The following is a 16,362-nucleotide window of genomic DNA, read 5'->3' on the forward strand; positions in this document are numbered from 1 at the left end:
TGGTGAACAGGCTCTAACGAAACAGTGTTCAAACGAATTGCTACAACCAGAGATGGAGAGAACTCGTCTGAACACAGCATGCTTTGCAGAGTCAACCCCATTAGAGCCAACGCCTACGTTACCCAAAGCTTCCTACTCTTCCTTGAGAGGATCAATGGATTCTCCAAGCAGAAACTACAGAGGCTCGCAATCATCTGGTTCCCCGATTCATTCCCGACCCAGACGAAGATAATAAATAAGTTACCAACTTGTTTATTTTATTTTTGTTTAATTACATTGTCTGTCTCCGTTTTTTGTACGTAAACTGATCATTCTTCTCTTTTCGATATTGTTTCTGGTGTATTTATTGTTTGCAGCATTTCTTCAGAACCTATCTTTTAATTTGTGAACTCAGATAATTGAAGTTGTAATTAAGAGATATCACACGAAGTGTCAAAGATGAAGAGACATATCCGAATAGCAATGAAAATTAAGCAACTCAGCTTCTTCAAGCTTTTTTGAGTTTTAGACAAGAAGTGAGCAAACACACCAATAGAGAAAAAGGCACAAAAAGATTTGTTTTTCTCCTTAACCCAAGGCTGTCCTCAGTGGTGGAGCCACCAATATTACTCCATCGCCTCTCACAAACAGATAATCAATCGTCCGCTTTGTTGTCTGCAATCACATACAGTAGATCCAAGTTCGATCAGAATCTAGCTCACAAGTAGAGGAGGAGTGTGAACAACTAATGTCGTACTAATAGCTTAACATTCAGATTTCAGAGTACTAAGATCCTCGTAGGATAGATATATATAATCAGATGTCATTTTTGTTACACGTTTCAATTTTGGCAACTATGTAAATGAATTACACAGATATAAAAGAGAGTCATCAAGCTCTCTATCTAGCCATACGAATGCGAAAGCTATGAAGATCCCTCAATTATCCATAAATCCTTATCAGAGAGTCAGAAGAAGAAAAAAGCACGTACCCGGACAATCTCTTCGTATGTTTCGTCGTCGATTTCAACTGTTGTGATAGTTTCTTCAACATCACCCAGAATCATATTCAAATGCTGATCAAACGCCTGCTCACAGAACAAACACACAAAAATCAAACCTTTTCAACTTAAAAGAGTGTAGAAGTCTTCTAAATATATACTAACTTCGTCAAAAATTTGAATCAACACCAACCCACAAATTCCCAATTTCATATTTTGTTCCAAAATTGAAACTTTAAAAGCAAAAACCTAGACTTTACCCTAAAAAAACAGAACCAAATTCGATACGAAACAGTGAAATCAGCAACACTAAATTCAAACGAACTATAAGCTGAGCGGGTTCGAACTAGTTAGAAATTCAAAGTACTGACTAGAGACCCACAGAGGAAGAAGGCAAAGAAGACGTACGTGGAGCTTGCCGCGAAGTTCGCGGTCTGACCGGAGCTTGACATAGATTCTCTCGTCAAGACTCAGCCGAATCAGATCTAGTGGCTCCCTCACGGTGGCGTCTTCCTCGCCAGACATTGCGTAGACAGAGATACCTTCCCACTAGAGACACTTCTCGGAGGAGGGTTTTGATGCCGACGAATCGTATAACCGGACACAAACTCTGACCTCTGGCGGACACGAACTTGACAAATACTTTTGTTCTTCGAATAAGATTTTTACTTTACATATCATAATATGGGTAACGGCCCAACAAGTAGAAAAATTAGGCCCATATACGAACCAGGCGAATTTATAAAGATTAGTGCTTCAGATTTTTGTTTTAGCTAAGTGAATAAGTGATGATGATGCGAAACAAAAAAAATTAATAATAATAAAAATACATTTATGCCCAAAAAAAAAAAAAAAAAGATAATTATGGTTGAAGGTTTTGTATTGTATGGGTTCTATGTATAGAGATTTTTTTTTAACAAATACATGTAAATTTTACTTTTCAATTACGACAATAAATTTTAGTTTTTTTACTTATCAATATCTCGTAACTCTTCATTTTTATAATTTTATAGTTACAACACGTGTAAGAATATATAATAGATTTTGTGCGAAATTCCGCAAGATTTTATGAAACGTCTTTAACAAAACAATTTTTTTAAAAAAAAGTTATATATGAATAGTGACAGATTTTAATTATGAACATTTCAATAAAAATTATATATAAAGTAAGATAAACAAAAAGTATTTATAAACGCCTTTTAACTTTCTCTTTATTTGAGTTTTGTAACGCGTAACGGTTCTACAAAACAAGCACACATGTGAGAGTATAATAAGCTATTGTGATTGGCATAATTTAGTCATGAAATTATGCAATGTTGTATTAATGATTTAGTAAAAAAAGTAAAAAAAAAAAAAAAAGCAAAAGTGAGATAATTAATACTCAAATTTTTCATGACAATCCTTTTAATTTATAATCTAAAGGTTTACGATAAAATTTATGATGTAATATTCTTGATTATATATAAAGTGGTTCTTTCTCTATGCTTGTTTTATAACGCTTATAACGTAAGAACATATAATAGATTTAGTGCGAAATCTCGCAATATTTTATGAAACGTTTTTCACAAAAAAAATTTTTAAAATATATATATATATATGAATAGTGACATTTTTAATTATTAACATTTCAATAAAAATTATATATAAAGTAAGATAAACAAAAATTATTTATAAATGCCTTTTAACTTTCTCTTTATTTTGAGTTTTGTAACGCATAACGGTTCTACAAAACAAGCACATATGTAAGAGTATAATAAGCTATTGTGATTGGCATAATTTAGTCATGAAATTATGCAATGTTGTATTAATGATTTAGTAAAAAATGTAAAAAGAAAAAAAAAAGCAAATGTGAGATCATTAATACTCAAAATTCTCATGACAACCCTTTTGATCTATAATCTAAAGGTTTATGATAAAATCTACAGAAATACGAGTAATATTTTATAATGTAATATTCTTGATTTTATATAAAGTGGTTCTCTTCTCTATGCTTGATTATGTCATGTAAGTATCAATGACAATGACAAGAACATATAGTGTAACTATTCAAAACTCCAACCTCTCATTTGGCTCTCTTCCATTAGCTTCTAGGTGTAAAAACTGAAGAATCTTTTGAATGTGCCTTTATTTATAATAAAAAAATGGCTAATGTAAAAAAAAAAATCAATATATTTAACACAAGTACACAACAAATAGATAATAGGGGGAAAAGTTTAAATTACAACTAGAAAATTACGAGGTTGGGCCAAAAATGTTGTTTGGGCTAGTAAGAAAACAATTAGACCATGCCATTATTATACCCACATAACAATAAAATTAAAGGAAGTTTCCTGACTTTTTTGTTTTTTATTTATCAAGCTTTTTCGTATTGCTATTGTTTTGTACAAAACATCGGGAAGAAAAGAAAAGTGAAATATGAAGTGCGTGATCGAAATTTCGGGGGGAAAAGAAAAGCAAAAGAAGAATGTGAAATTGGCTTTGTTTTTCCATATTTCACCTCTTTTTGCCCTTTCCTTGTTCACAAGAGACTCTCTTTTTTTATCCTTCAACATATTTTATTTTTTTTTTGGTTTTTCTTCTTTTCTTTTTCACATCACAGACAAAAAAAAAAAAACAATGTCATTTCATACTAAAATCTGACTCATTTTTAACAGTGTCAGTTTGCTTAACTTGTACATTTAAAAACAAACAAGCTTTTACTTGACGCTAACCCCTTTACAACAAAAATTACACATGTTGTTTACACATCACCTGATTAAAAATCTTTTATAATAAGCTTTAGGTATCTCAATATTTAAATTTTACTCAAAATAAAAATTGGAAAATTAGTTAAGAGAGTGAGCTGGAGACAGATATAAACACTGAGAGGTAAAAAACCACATGGGAAAGATGAAAGTGGCGTAGATAACTCAACTCATAATCCCCCACATGCCCCCAATCTCTCTCTCCTTTCCCATGTGAATTTTTCTATTTACTTTTTCTACCCCTTACTTTCTTATTCTTTCCAGTTCTCACCCCCCACTTCTTTTTTTTTTACATCCAAACCTTTTCTATTTACCAAATCACATTATAAGATTAACAACATTCATCGTGAATTTGACCTTCGCTTAATTTCGTCCGTCCTTGTGTTAAACGAATGGTTGAAATTTGTAACATTGTTTATTTATGGATCTACCAACTTTAAAAAAAAAAAAAAAAATTAACCTTTTCAAGTTCTTAATTAATCCTATATATGGACCCACTCGTATCATCATTTGATTTGTTTCAATAATTAGGCAAACCCTATAAGTTGAACTGCTAGGTTTTTTTACTCGTATAATTTAAATCTTGTGGCAGCAGAATCATCTGTTTGTTTATTTTATTCCTTTAAATTATACATATATATTTTTATTCTCCGGGTGATTTGTGAATCCTCAAGTAGACAAGTACTATTGCCTTCCATTTATAAATTTATAGTCTTCAGTCTGTTATGTACATATTATTATTTTATCTGTTTTGCTCCATGATATTTAGGTAGAATATTTATATATATATATATATATACTGATGTAGACATGTTAATGATCCTCATCAGTTTTCAAACAATCCCTTCACTTTCACATTGTGTCTAAAGTTTTTAGTGGTAATTATTTATTATATTAAGCAAGTTAATTAAACCACATAAATGTCGGTTCTGTTTCAACTTGTAATTTTGTCGGTTGTATAAATCGAAAAGAACCGCACCTCCTTAAACCGTACATCATTCATAATCATAATTATAATTGATGGAAGCACCTTTAAAAAAAGGGATTAGTATAGATATAAAAATAAAAAAGGAGAATACAAATTACGACAGCGAAGCACCTTCACACATGAATCCAAAATCCGCCGTTATATATCTCATGTTGTGTGAAAACAATATATGCACACAGATATGTTACTACGTGGAATTTGTTTTAACCTATAGGTAAATAGTATGTCACTAAGATAAGATTAATGTTAAACTGAATGGAGTCTGCATAATTTTGAAACTGAAAATTTAACTAACTAGTGGTATATTTTAATACGATAGTTTGGATGATGAAAACTAAAATACATCACCACTCGTATTTCTGATTGACACAAACATTTGGCAATTCACATAAAAGAAGAACTATTCTAAACAAGTGATTATGGGTCTGATTGGTAACATAGTTAAAGCTGTACAGAAAAGCTGTAAGCTGAAACGGTAAGCTGTAAAAAAGAGCTATACATGAAAACTGTACAAAAAAGGTGAGAATAAAGTTTTTAATAAAGTTTTTGTGATTGGTAAAAATCTAAAGCTGTACTATTTGTAAAGTTTTGTTAGTGTTTACCAATCAAGCCCTATGTAACCTTTTTTTTGGTTTTGCAGTAAAGTTTATAAAAAATGGGAAATTGTGGGGAAAAAATGCAGATGAAAAATGTATAACAATGTAAAACACTAGAGAGTAGTGTAATGCCACGATGGAAAATTAAGTTAGATGCTTAATTAGTTCGGAGCAGAGCAATTACAGTCTTACACAGTCCCTTCACAGTCACACTGACACACACATATGTATATATATATATATATATATATATATATAATTGTGTGTGTGTGTGTGATTTTCCGTGCACACACATACTATTTTGTGTGTGTGTCTATGTGTATGATTTTCCGTGCAGAAGCAGTCGTGCGAGTAATGAATGATGGTAACTAAAGCTGATCTTAGAATTGTCTGCTAAGTTATAAAAAAAAACAATAGTAGTTGAGAGTACTACTACTAGTTTTATTTTTCTCAATAATCTTAGAGAGTAAAAAGTTAAAAATTATCCAAGTAGAAGAATAGAATTACAAACAGGGATCAAACTACAAACATTTTTTTACCTCTATTTGTGTTTTGTTGGAGTAAAAATTAGTGCAGTAATTTCATCTTTTTAGATGGGTCCATAGCTCTTCGTTGCCTCCCTCAAACCACTTGCATTTCTTTTCCACCTTAAAATTACACTGGCCCATCAATAATTGAATTACTTAAATTTTTATTGTACACTAATAATGTCTCTGTTCCTTTTTCTAATTGTGTTTTCTACCTAATTCATCAACTCTAATTTGTTAATTTCTTAGCAGGGTTGTAAAATAGTAAACATAGTAATCATAGTAAATCAATATTTATAGGGTTTATATGTGAGTGAACGTTGTGTATTAATAATAAATCTAGAGGTAGTATTAATACTTAATCCAAGCACCTTCACGTCGTGTATTGGTATTTTTACTTTATCTAAAGGAAACAAAAGACACCATTTTCCTTTGACGAATATCTTTCACAAAAACATAGTGTAGAACACATATTTAAGTAAAAGATGCATATGATAATAATGGGTACGCAATACTATTTTTTTAGACCCGTTATTATAATGGTCGTTTTCAACTCCGAAGTGCACCTACGAAAAAGACCCACGACAGATAAAATATACTTTATTAGTATAATAATGTAATAAGATAAAAATTTGTAACGTTAAGGGTCGAGCCATGCTAAAATCGAGTGGCTATTATATAATTTCGTAGAAAAAATAATCATAATCAATGCTTTTAGGAGCTACCAAAAGGATGGTCCCTGATATCACCTTTCAATACATTTTCGTGTATTTGATTGAATAACTCAATCTAACGCTATTTTTAAAAATATAACATTTACTGCCTAATCATGCCGTGAATTTCAATGAACATTCGAATCGTTTACCCGAACGCTATATATATATATACTACCTGAGTAGGTTGATACTTAGCCTTCATTATGTACAAATTTGCTGCGTTTGACAATTTACATATTATTACTGCAGTATAACAAACCCAAACTTCAAACTACTATCGTGTTAGTAAGTTCATATAAATACATGCTAAAACAAACGTAAAACAAGTTTCAAGTGGTTTGACAGAAATTATGTAGCTCATTCGAAAAATTTACACACAAAAAAAAAAAAATTCAAAGATAGTACTTAATTATTATTAACTTATCGTTGCATCAAACAAAGATCGAGATAATGTGATTATGGTAACTGGAAAATCTGCAAGCTATGAAGGCCGTGAAAAAACTTAGTCATTATCGATCACTAGCTACTATCATAATTATGCTCGTATGTCCCGTTTTATTGATTGTTTTAGATCTCATATGCCTCGTTAAATAATAATTTGTATCTACCCCCCTTATATCTACCAAAAATGATTTGTTAAATTCCGATTCTTTTCAAATATATTTGTGCAATATGTGTTTTTCTGTGCAATCTATATTAACCCATGTATTTTGGGTTTTCAAATTCATATAACGCGCGGTTGACCCAAAATAGTTTTTTTTTAATAGGTAAGAATAGAGAATGGCACGGTGTAGCACATCCTTCTTTGGAGGGTAACAACAAATTTACCACCAAACTAAATACTAGTAGAAGTGAAGGTAAAACTATCCCTAACTAATACTAGTATAAACAGAAAACAAGAACAAAATATTATTCATAACTTTATGCATGTAAGAATTTTGTAGGTTAAAACGGGACGTTGGAGGAATTAACATTCTTAACCATTGACATTGATTGTTTAGGTTGTAATCGTTTTCAAGTGTTTAAATAATTGATTAATTAGTTAAATAACGGCCGTCAAATTGGGTTTGAGATGTTGCGAAGGAAAAAAAGAAAAAAGAAAAAGTCAATAACGAAATAAAAACTAACGGAGGCTATATAATGTATATGTATGGCCTCAACGGGAAAGAGTCACCATTTACTTCAATCCCGAAAGTGACTTGCATCTAACCACTTCCCTTCCAACATCGTCCCTTCATCCTTTTATATTTATTATTTTTCAGGTAATACAAATAATTCTCACTACAAAAAAAAAAGTATCAAAATGATCTCTTTATTGATTTGAAATCATCAAGCCCGTGTAGTTTATTATATATAGAGTGTCGTAGCTAGATGATCAGTAGTACTGTTAAAACTAAAATAAATTTGCATTTGTGTGAATGCGATGGGAAGATTGGGGGAGACAAACCAGATCAGTGATCAGGATGGTTTAGTTTATTATATTAATGATGAATTTTATAAAATGTTAAGCTAAGATAATTATACTAGATTAATAGCTTAAAAGAAAAAAGAAAAAAAAACCTCAATGATTAAAGGTCAATGGGATCCACGTTAGGGTCAAAATAGTAACTTTCGAATAATACGTAAGTCTCCCGCCTGCCACTGAATACGTTCCAAACTTGATCCTCTCATCTCCACCTACTTCTTTTTACGTACGTTTTACCCTTATATTGCTCTACTAATCTTTTACATGTTTCTTATTTTATCTTATAAGTTAAACTATGATTAGCACGTAAAGGTTATAATATGATTATGAAACTCGTTTAAGTAAACAAAATTACTTTAAGATTAAAAGCCGGCATTTTAAGACAATTTTGCTGGACGGACAAAAACCAAACTAATAGACTAGTAGTAATCACCACCGTCTTTATGCGCAGCTGTCGATAACTCTCTCTGCAATAATTTATTTTGTTGTAGTAATAAAATAGTAAATAACTATTGGTTAGAAATTGAATCCTTCAGTTTCCGTCATATATATCTTTTTGTGCCCACTTTTTTTTTCATCATTTCACATACAACCCATGATGACAAAACTCTTGTTTTAGAAACATCACACCATTTACTCTATCTTTGCTTTTCTCTTATCATAAAAAAAAAATTCCACTATGATGATCATTCATTATGAACTAAAATTAAGCAGTGATTAGTTTCCTATTCTTTGCAAAGAGTGGTATATACAAAAAGTATAGTATATACATATATAACTCACACACAAATCTATACTACTGGTTTTAAATTTCTATTATGATACAATAACACTTGCACAAATCACTATATTCTAAAATTTGGTCGTGTTATTTTATACCTAAGTGTAACAGTTCCAAATTGATACCAACAAATATAACATAATAACTTAAATAAAATATTTGAGTATACAAAATATAATAAAGATATTGGTTATCTTATAATATTTTATAAAATGTTTAAAAAGTGTCAAAAACATAAACATAAAAATTGGGAAGGTATGAAATGACCTTAGTGCATTAGCAGGAGGTAAGTTTATTTGTAGAAGGCACCATCATATCAGAGATTGAGTCCTGCTTCCTACGAATATAGGAATTTAGCTAATGGACCGGCCAGTTATAAACCAATGGTTAACAAAAAAAAATTGGGAAGGTTAATTGGTGAAATGGTTTTGTAAGATATGTGGAAACACTAGAAGTGTATTACAAGTATTTAGAACTTATAGAACCAAAAAATTAGTCAGTTACACTTTCACTTTCATAAAATGTCTTAAATTGTCTAAAATAGTTTACTTTGTTATTGTCTAAGCTTAAATAAATAATATGTGTTTCACATAATGTAACGCTCATAGTTATTAAAAATATTTACAAATACTTTGTTTGCAACAATCCACGGTAACAATCAAAACTATGCACTCATGTTCGATACGTGTCATCGATAAAACTTTTTAGAAATCAACTAAAAATAATATGTGTTTCACATAATGTAACGTTCATAGTTATTAAAAATATTTAAAAATACTTTGTTCGCAACAATCCACAGTAACAATCAAAACTAGGCACTCATGTTCGATACGTGTCATCGATAAAACTTTTTAGAAATCAACCAAAAATAATATGTGTTTCACATAATGTAACGTTCATAGTTATTAAAAATATTTACAAATACTTTTTCGCAACAATCCCCAGTAACAATCAAAACTAGGCACTCATGTTCGATACGTGTCATCAATAAAACTTTTTAGAAATCAACCAAAAATAATATGTGTTTTACATAATGTAACGTTCATAGTTATTAAAAATATTTACAAATACTTTTTTCGCAACAATCCACAGTAACAATTAAAACTAAGCGCTCATGTTCGATACGTGTCATTGATAAAACATTTTAGAAATCAACCAAAAATTACTTAAAAAATATATTTAATTATTATTTTTTCGGTTACGTTGGTCCAATTTATATATTATTAAATTTGAATCCAAAGTATTAAAACATCTTAATGATATTTGTTTTTTCTTTTATTTTAAGACAAAAATTTATTTTTATACAAACAATACTATTACAAACATTTACAACTAATATCTCACATTTTCTACACCATCCAATGTAACAGCAATTAAAACTAGACACTCATGCTCGCCTACGTGTACATCGATCTCAAATTTTAAAAATCAACCAAAAATTATTAATATAATTATTAAATATTTATATTATGTTATTATTTTTTTCCGTTATGTTAGTTCTATATGTATGTATTAAAAATTAACTTTAAAGTTTAGTCAAAATTAATTTAATTTATAAACTTAATAATATGTGTTATTTATAACTTGGAAACTAATAGGGTTATTTTGATTCTATAAATCTTAAGTCCCCCATTAAAAATGTTGATAAAGGAGTTAAAAAAGTGTAAAAATAATTTACCCAAAACTCAGAATACCGAAGAGAGAGAAATGGTGAAGATTCCATTTTGGCTCAAACAAAGGAAAAAGTATCAATAAAAGGTGATAAATTACAAATAAAATAGGTAAGAAAAAGAAAAAAAGAAATACATCAAATATTTTTTTTTTATATATATATACACAATAAGAATGACTCCTTGAGATTGACAAGCAGATCTCATCACCAGAAAATTATAATAATATTTTTAAAAAAACAATTGAAGAAATAAAAAGATTTTAACTTAGGTATAATTTACAAAAACTCTCTTACACACCATAAAACCCTGCGCCTGCAGATTTCACTCTTCTTCCTCTCTCATGTAAACTCTCTCTCTCTCTTTATCTCTCCCATTTTTTTTTTTCCTTTTCCCAATTTTTTTTTTTAATTTTTCATTTCTGTAACTTTCTTCTCCGTCAAAGATACAGAGAGAGGGGGAAAAAAAAAACACAATACCAGAGATTAAAAATCAAAACTTTTTTTGAAAAAAACGATGATGCAACTGGGTGGTGGTACTCCGTCGACGACCACCACTACTACAGCAGCCGCTTCAACCGCTACTCCACCACCACCGCCGCCACAGCCACAGCCCCAGCCACAACCACAATCGAACGACTCAGCCGCTACCGAAGCAGCTGCGGCAGCAGCGGTTGGTGCGTTTGAGGTATCGGAAGAGATGAACGACAGAGGATTCGGAGGAAATCGTTGGCCGCGGCAGGAAACGCTAGCGTTGCTGAAAATACGATCTGATATGGGAATAGCGTTTCGAGACGCTAGCGTTAAAGGTCCCTTATGGGAAGAGGTTTCTAGGTTCGCGTTTTCCTCTTACCCCTTTTTTTATTGGTTAATTCACAACTCTTTCTTCTTACCACTGCAAGATTTGTCTAATTGGATATGATTATGAAAGCTTTTGTCTTTTTTTTTTTTTTATCTTTCAATTGACCAGTGAGTGTGTCTAAAGATCTGGATGTGTTTAAAGATTAGATTTTTCGTATTTGGGTTGCTTGAATTTCGTCGAATTTATCAAAAAAATGTCTCTTTTTTTTTTCTTCTTTCTGGTCATTGAGATTCAGATTCAGACAGTTCTTGAAGTGGGTTTGATTAAAGAAGTTGTCTTTAATAATATAATTAAACAGTTAATTTAGATAAAATAAGAAGTTGAGTCATGTTATATTCATGAGTCATGCTGATTTTACCTAATAATCAAAATCCGTTTTTTTTTTTCTTTTCATCACAATAAAAAGTTTTGATTTTTATCTTTTTTTTTTTTTTTTACTGAGGAATTGGTTTTATGAATTTTGGTCAGGAAAATGGGGGAGCTTGGTTACATAAGAAACGCAAAGAAATGCAAAGAGAAGTTCGAAAACGTTTACAAATACCACAAACGAACCAAAGAAGGCCGTACCGGTAAATCCGATGGCAAGACTTATCGTTTCTTTGATCAATTGGAAGCTCTCGAGACTCATCATCATCATCATCATCAACATCAGCCGCCTCTACGACCACACCACCACCAAACCAACAACGTCAACTCCATATTTTCAACTCCTCCTCCTATAACCACAGTTATGCCACCGTCCGCACCATCTTCCTCGGTTCCTCCGTATACTCAGCAATTGAATGTACCTTCTTCGTTTCCAACCGACTTCCTCTCTGACAATTCGACATCTTCTTCTTCGTCTTCCTACTCGACTTCTTCTGATATGGATACCGGCGGCGGAGGGACGACGACAACGACGACGAATAGGAAGAGGAAAAGGAAATGGAAGGAGTTTTTCGAGAGGTTGATGAAACAAGTCGTTGATAAACAAGAGGAGCTTCAACGCAAGTTCTTGGAAGCTGTTGAGAAGCGAGAGCACGAGAGACTTGTCAGAGAAGAATCTTGGAGGGTTCAAGAGATTGCTAGAATCAACCGTGACCAAGAGATCTTAGCTCAAGAACGCTCTATGTCCGCTGCTAAAGACGCTGCTGTTATGGCTTTTCTTCAAAAACTATCAGAGAAGCAGCAACCAAACCAGCCTTCTGCTACTACGGTACAGCCACAGCCACAGCCGCAACAAGTTCGACCACAAATGCAGCAAACGCCTCAACCGTCTCCACCTGCTCCTCCTCCGCTTCTGCAGCCAATTCAAGCTGTTTTACCGTCTTCATCAGAGACTAGGAAAACGGACAATGGAGATCAGAGTATGATGATGACTCCGGCTTCAGCGTCAGCGTCAGGGTCAGCGAGTTCGTCGAGGTGGCCGAAGGTGGAGATAGAAGCATTGATAAAGCTGAGGACGAATCTTGATTCCAAGTATCAAGAGAACGGGCCAAAAGGACCACTGTGGGAAGAGATATCAGCGGGGATGAGAAGGTTAGGATTCAACAGGAACTCAAAGAGATGCAAAGAGAAGTGGGAAAACATTAACAAATACTTCAAGAAAGTCAAAGAGAGCAACAAGAAACGTCCCGAAGATTCCAAGACTTGTCCTTACTTCCACCAGCTCGATGCTTTATACAGAGAACGTAACAAGTTGCATCACAACAACAGTATTGCATCTTCTTCTTCAGCTTCCGGTCTTGTTAAACCGGAAAACTCTGTTCCTTTGATGGTACAACCGGAGCAGCAATGGCCTCCTGCGCCTGTAACTACGACCGAGACTACAACGGCAGTGGCTGTGGTTCAGCAGCAGCATCCTCAGCCGCCGTCGGATCAGAACTATGACGATGAAGAAGGTACAGATGAAGAATACGACGATGATGAGGATGAAGAGGACGAGGAGAATGAAGAAGAAGAGGAAGGAGGTGAGTTTGAGCTGGTGCCTAGCAATAACAACAAGACGACGAATGATCTTTAAATGGCGATGATGCGAGTTCGATTCCGAGTGGTCGTGGTGGTGAAAAGATTAGTAATCTTTTTTTTCTTTTTATTAAGTTTTGATACAGAGAAGATGAGAGTTTAAATATTGGAGGGGGGGTTTGTTTTTTTTTCTTTTTTTCTTTTTTCATCTTTGATTTTTATTTTAAGTTATACCGAAGAGAGATTTAATATGTTAAAAACAAAAAATAAAATAAATGTGATTTAATTAATTTTTGCCCCGGGGGATATATAAATAAAAAAAAATGTTAATTAAGAGAGGGGGACAATGTGGGGTTTTATATGGTAAGTGAATAATAAAAACTGTAACTTGTAATAATGTTTTTTTTTGTTTTTGTAATAATATGTAGTATAAAAGAAAATTGAATGGTTCTTGTTGTTTGGTGACGATGTGTTATTTTTGTATTTTTACATATTATTGCCTATTGTTTTTGTCTAAATTACGAGGTGGGACTGGGAGACGAGAGTTACTTATCCTTTTCGGTATACAGTTCCTTGGTAAGATAAATAAAAGATAAAAACTTTATGTTAAATTTTTTTTTAAGATAAATGGAAAAAAAAAAAAAAGAAAGAGAAGATGCCAAGTTCACATGCACACAATGAGCGAGAGAGAGAGAGAGAGAGAGCGTGGGGTTTGGGGGTCCACGTGGCTAAAAGGAATCTTACTCTTTTATTTTCATATCTCTGTGTCTTCTTCGTTGCCCTAAAACGCAAGACTCTCTTCTTCTTCACTAGAAGGGTGGTTTCGTAATATCAAGTTGTCGAACGCACGTGACAGATCCAACCATATATGAAAAACAAACTCTTATTATTTGAGACGACGATGATGATGATGATGATGATTCGCTGTGTCACAATTAAATTCATAAGTACTATCAGACACATGTTTGGTCGCGTTTCCAGATCTGTTTTTACCGAACAAAAATATTGATAGTATATGTATCTACCGATGATCGTGACTCCTTCTCTTTTACGCTTTTCACTTTTGTTTATTATATATTGCTCTCGTGGAATCCTCAAGGGTTAACACATGCATCATATACGAAATTTTTGGGATTTACGTTTGATGTTTTAAAGATTTATTATTCATATCATACTCAAATCATAATTATACGTGGTTTGGTTTGTACATTAATTATTTATAGTATATGTATTTTGCACAGCACATGTTACCAAGAAGAGCATGATCGTTTATGTATATCCAAGTTTGGGTTGTACGTTGAGTAATATTTTGTATATTTATTTGTACCCTATAAAATTAAGATGCGGTTAATCATGATGTCTACGTACTACGTCGTCCAGTTCTGATCATCATATATACTGTATGATATCTAGCTGTAAAATACATGCATAATATTTATTCTATATGTTTTGCAAACTATATACTTCGCCAAATTAAATACATTTATGATTTTTTTACCTAATCGACATTTAACATTTACATGATGTGTTTTTACTTCTTCTTTTTTTTTGTCCGATTAGTTAAGTAGACCTGATTTCTTCTCATTTTTTTTTTTTTGTTTTTGTTTCCTTGTAAATCTGATTTTATATTATAGGCAAAACAAAACGCAAACACATGTTTTACAAAAAACAAGAAACCAACCTGACGGAGAAGTACTCCGAAATCAAATTGCCTAAACTAAACCACCTCAATAGTATTAAGGGGACTATACAAAAGAATGAGTTCATGTGATCCGGAAATAAACAAGAAAGACATATACATCTTTAAATCGAGGACATAACTCTCTCACAGACAAAAAGCTCTATTATAAATTTGGAACATAAAATTGCATCTTGTATTCATTCGTAACGTTTTGAGCAATGAAATTAGCTCTTTGTTAGAGCATCAGCATCCATATTATATATTTAGTATAGTTTGTCACCATTAAAAGAAAAGAAAAAATTAAAGGAGAGAGTAAGAAACAATTTTCGTTTGAAAAACGCTTATGCTCTTAGATTTTACAATTTTCACTTTCAGTTTCCACTCCATGTATATTTATATCAAAAAAAAAAGAGATTTAAGTATATAATTATTCTTAGTTGTCTATGAATCCTTAAAACCTAGACACGAATCTACTATATCTTACCCAACCTTTGAAGAAAGGAACTACTCCTACCATTTTATTGTAATTGTCTTTCTTCCCTATAATATGTGACTCATGTGAGCCCACTTTAATTTGTTTGGTGTGTGTTATCGTTCATTTAGATCAGATAACGATCACGTAATACTCTGTTTACGTTTTATATGTTTTTTCTTAGCATAAGCAAGTCTTAGTTTGTACCGTTGAATATATAGAATATCACAATATCTCGTTAAACTAATTTCAAAGTGCGAGTTTTTAAATGATTAAACAAGGCAAATAAGTAGACTTTAAAAGTAAACGAAAAGGACTTGTAGAAAATATATATCCTTATTTATTATTGTTAGTATTGAAAATCGAACTTGCTGGTCCACCGTCCGATCCACGGATGTAGAGCAGCAGTTGATATACGAATTTATTTTTACGTCCATAAAATTTTCGATGTGTTTATTGGATGTTATTTTGAAATAATTCAAAAGATATTTTTGGATCGTAATAATTTCTCACCAAGCGACCTACTTACTGTCAATTATATATGATGTCTACATATAGAGTTGCAATAGATCAGGTTGATGTTATTTTTTTTGACTTAGTCCAGTTTTTATTTTTTATTTATTTTATGAATGTCTTTACATATCAATATTTACGACGAACAACTCTCTCCACAAGACACAAACGGTTTAACATATACCATATTTATGATTAACAACTTTATCCGTAAGGCACAAGATTGCAATAGACAATTTTATTTGCAGCATGTTGGAAGTTTTGGTTAATTTGTATTCATGATCGGCAAAAAATTACAATTTCTGAAAATCAAAATTTTAAATATGACAGAATGATATAAAACATTAGAAATTTGATCCAGCTTTCCACATTCGTTTTAACTTAGACCAACCGACTCATGTACTGTATATGACATCTTTCAAAAT

At 31.9% G+C, this 16,362-nt stretch overlaps 3 protein-coding genes across 3 annotated transcripts in view; 1 reads left to right on the forward strand and 2 right to left on the reverse strand.

Annotated features, from left to right (window-relative positions):
- Positions 1-101, reverse strand: part of LOC104715862 (eukaryotic translation initiation factor 5B) — a 4,052-nt gene extending 3,951 nt beyond the window's left edge. The window contains exon 1 of the mRNA XM_010433236.2: positions 9-101. Within this exon, the coding sequence (XP_010431538.1) occupies positions 9-101 (93 nt within the window). The remainder of the gene's footprint in view (positions 1-8) is intronic.
- On the reverse strand, positions 391-1,624 carry LOC104713351 (sm-like protein LSM3B). The gene is made up of 3 exons (XM_010430449.2): positions 1,388-1,624; positions 971-1,066; positions 391-654 (listed from the first exon to the last, which is right to left on the reverse strand). The coding sequence occupies exons 1-3, from the start codon at positions 1,502-1,504 to the stop codon at positions 568-570; spliced, it is 300 nt and encodes a 99-aa protein (XP_010428751.1). The 5' UTR covers positions 1,505-1,624; the 3' UTR covers positions 391-567.
- LOC104713352 (trihelix transcription factor GT-2-like) lies at positions 10,790-13,459 on the forward strand. The gene is made up of 2 exons (XM_010430450.2): positions 10,790-11,299; positions 11,796-13,459. The coding sequence occupies exons 1-2, from the start codon at positions 10,983-10,985 to the stop codon at positions 13,327-13,329; spliced, it is 1,851 nt and encodes a 616-aa protein (XP_010428752.1). The 5' UTR covers positions 10,790-10,982; the 3' UTR covers positions 13,330-13,459.

This window comes from Camelina sativa, chromosome 9 (genome assembly GCF_000633955.1).
Source record: "Camelina sativa cultivar DH55 chromosome 9, Cs, whole genome shotgun sequence".
Lineage (NCBI taxonomy): Eukaryota > Viridiplantae > Streptophyta > Magnoliopsida > Brassicales > Brassicaceae > Camelina > Camelina sativa.

What these genes read in the sequence shown, in the direction of transcription:
- LOC104713352 (XM_010430450.2), top strand. Translation starts at nt 10,983, where the DNA reads ATGATGCAACTGGGTGGTGGTACTCCGTCGACGACCACCACTACTACA. An exon ending in TTATGGGAAGAGGTTTCTAG is followed by an intron (nt 11,300 to 11,795) that starts GTTCGCGTTTTC and finishes AATTTTGGTCAG; the next exon opens with GAAAATGGGGGAGCTTGGTT.
- LOC104713351 (XM_010430449.2), bottom strand. Translation starts at nt 1,504, where the DNA reads ATGTCTGGCGAGGAAGACGCCACCGTGAGGGAGCCACTAGATCTGATT. An exon ending in AACTTCGCGGCAAGCTCCAC is followed by an intron (nt 1,067 to 1,387) that starts GTACGTCTTCTT and finishes TTCTGTGAGCAG; the next exon opens with GCGTTTGATCAGCATTTGAA. An exon ending in CATACGAAGAGATTGTCCGG is followed by an intron (nt 655 to 970) that starts GTACGTGCTTTT and finishes ATGTGATTGCAG; the next exon opens with ACAACAAAGCGGACGATTGA.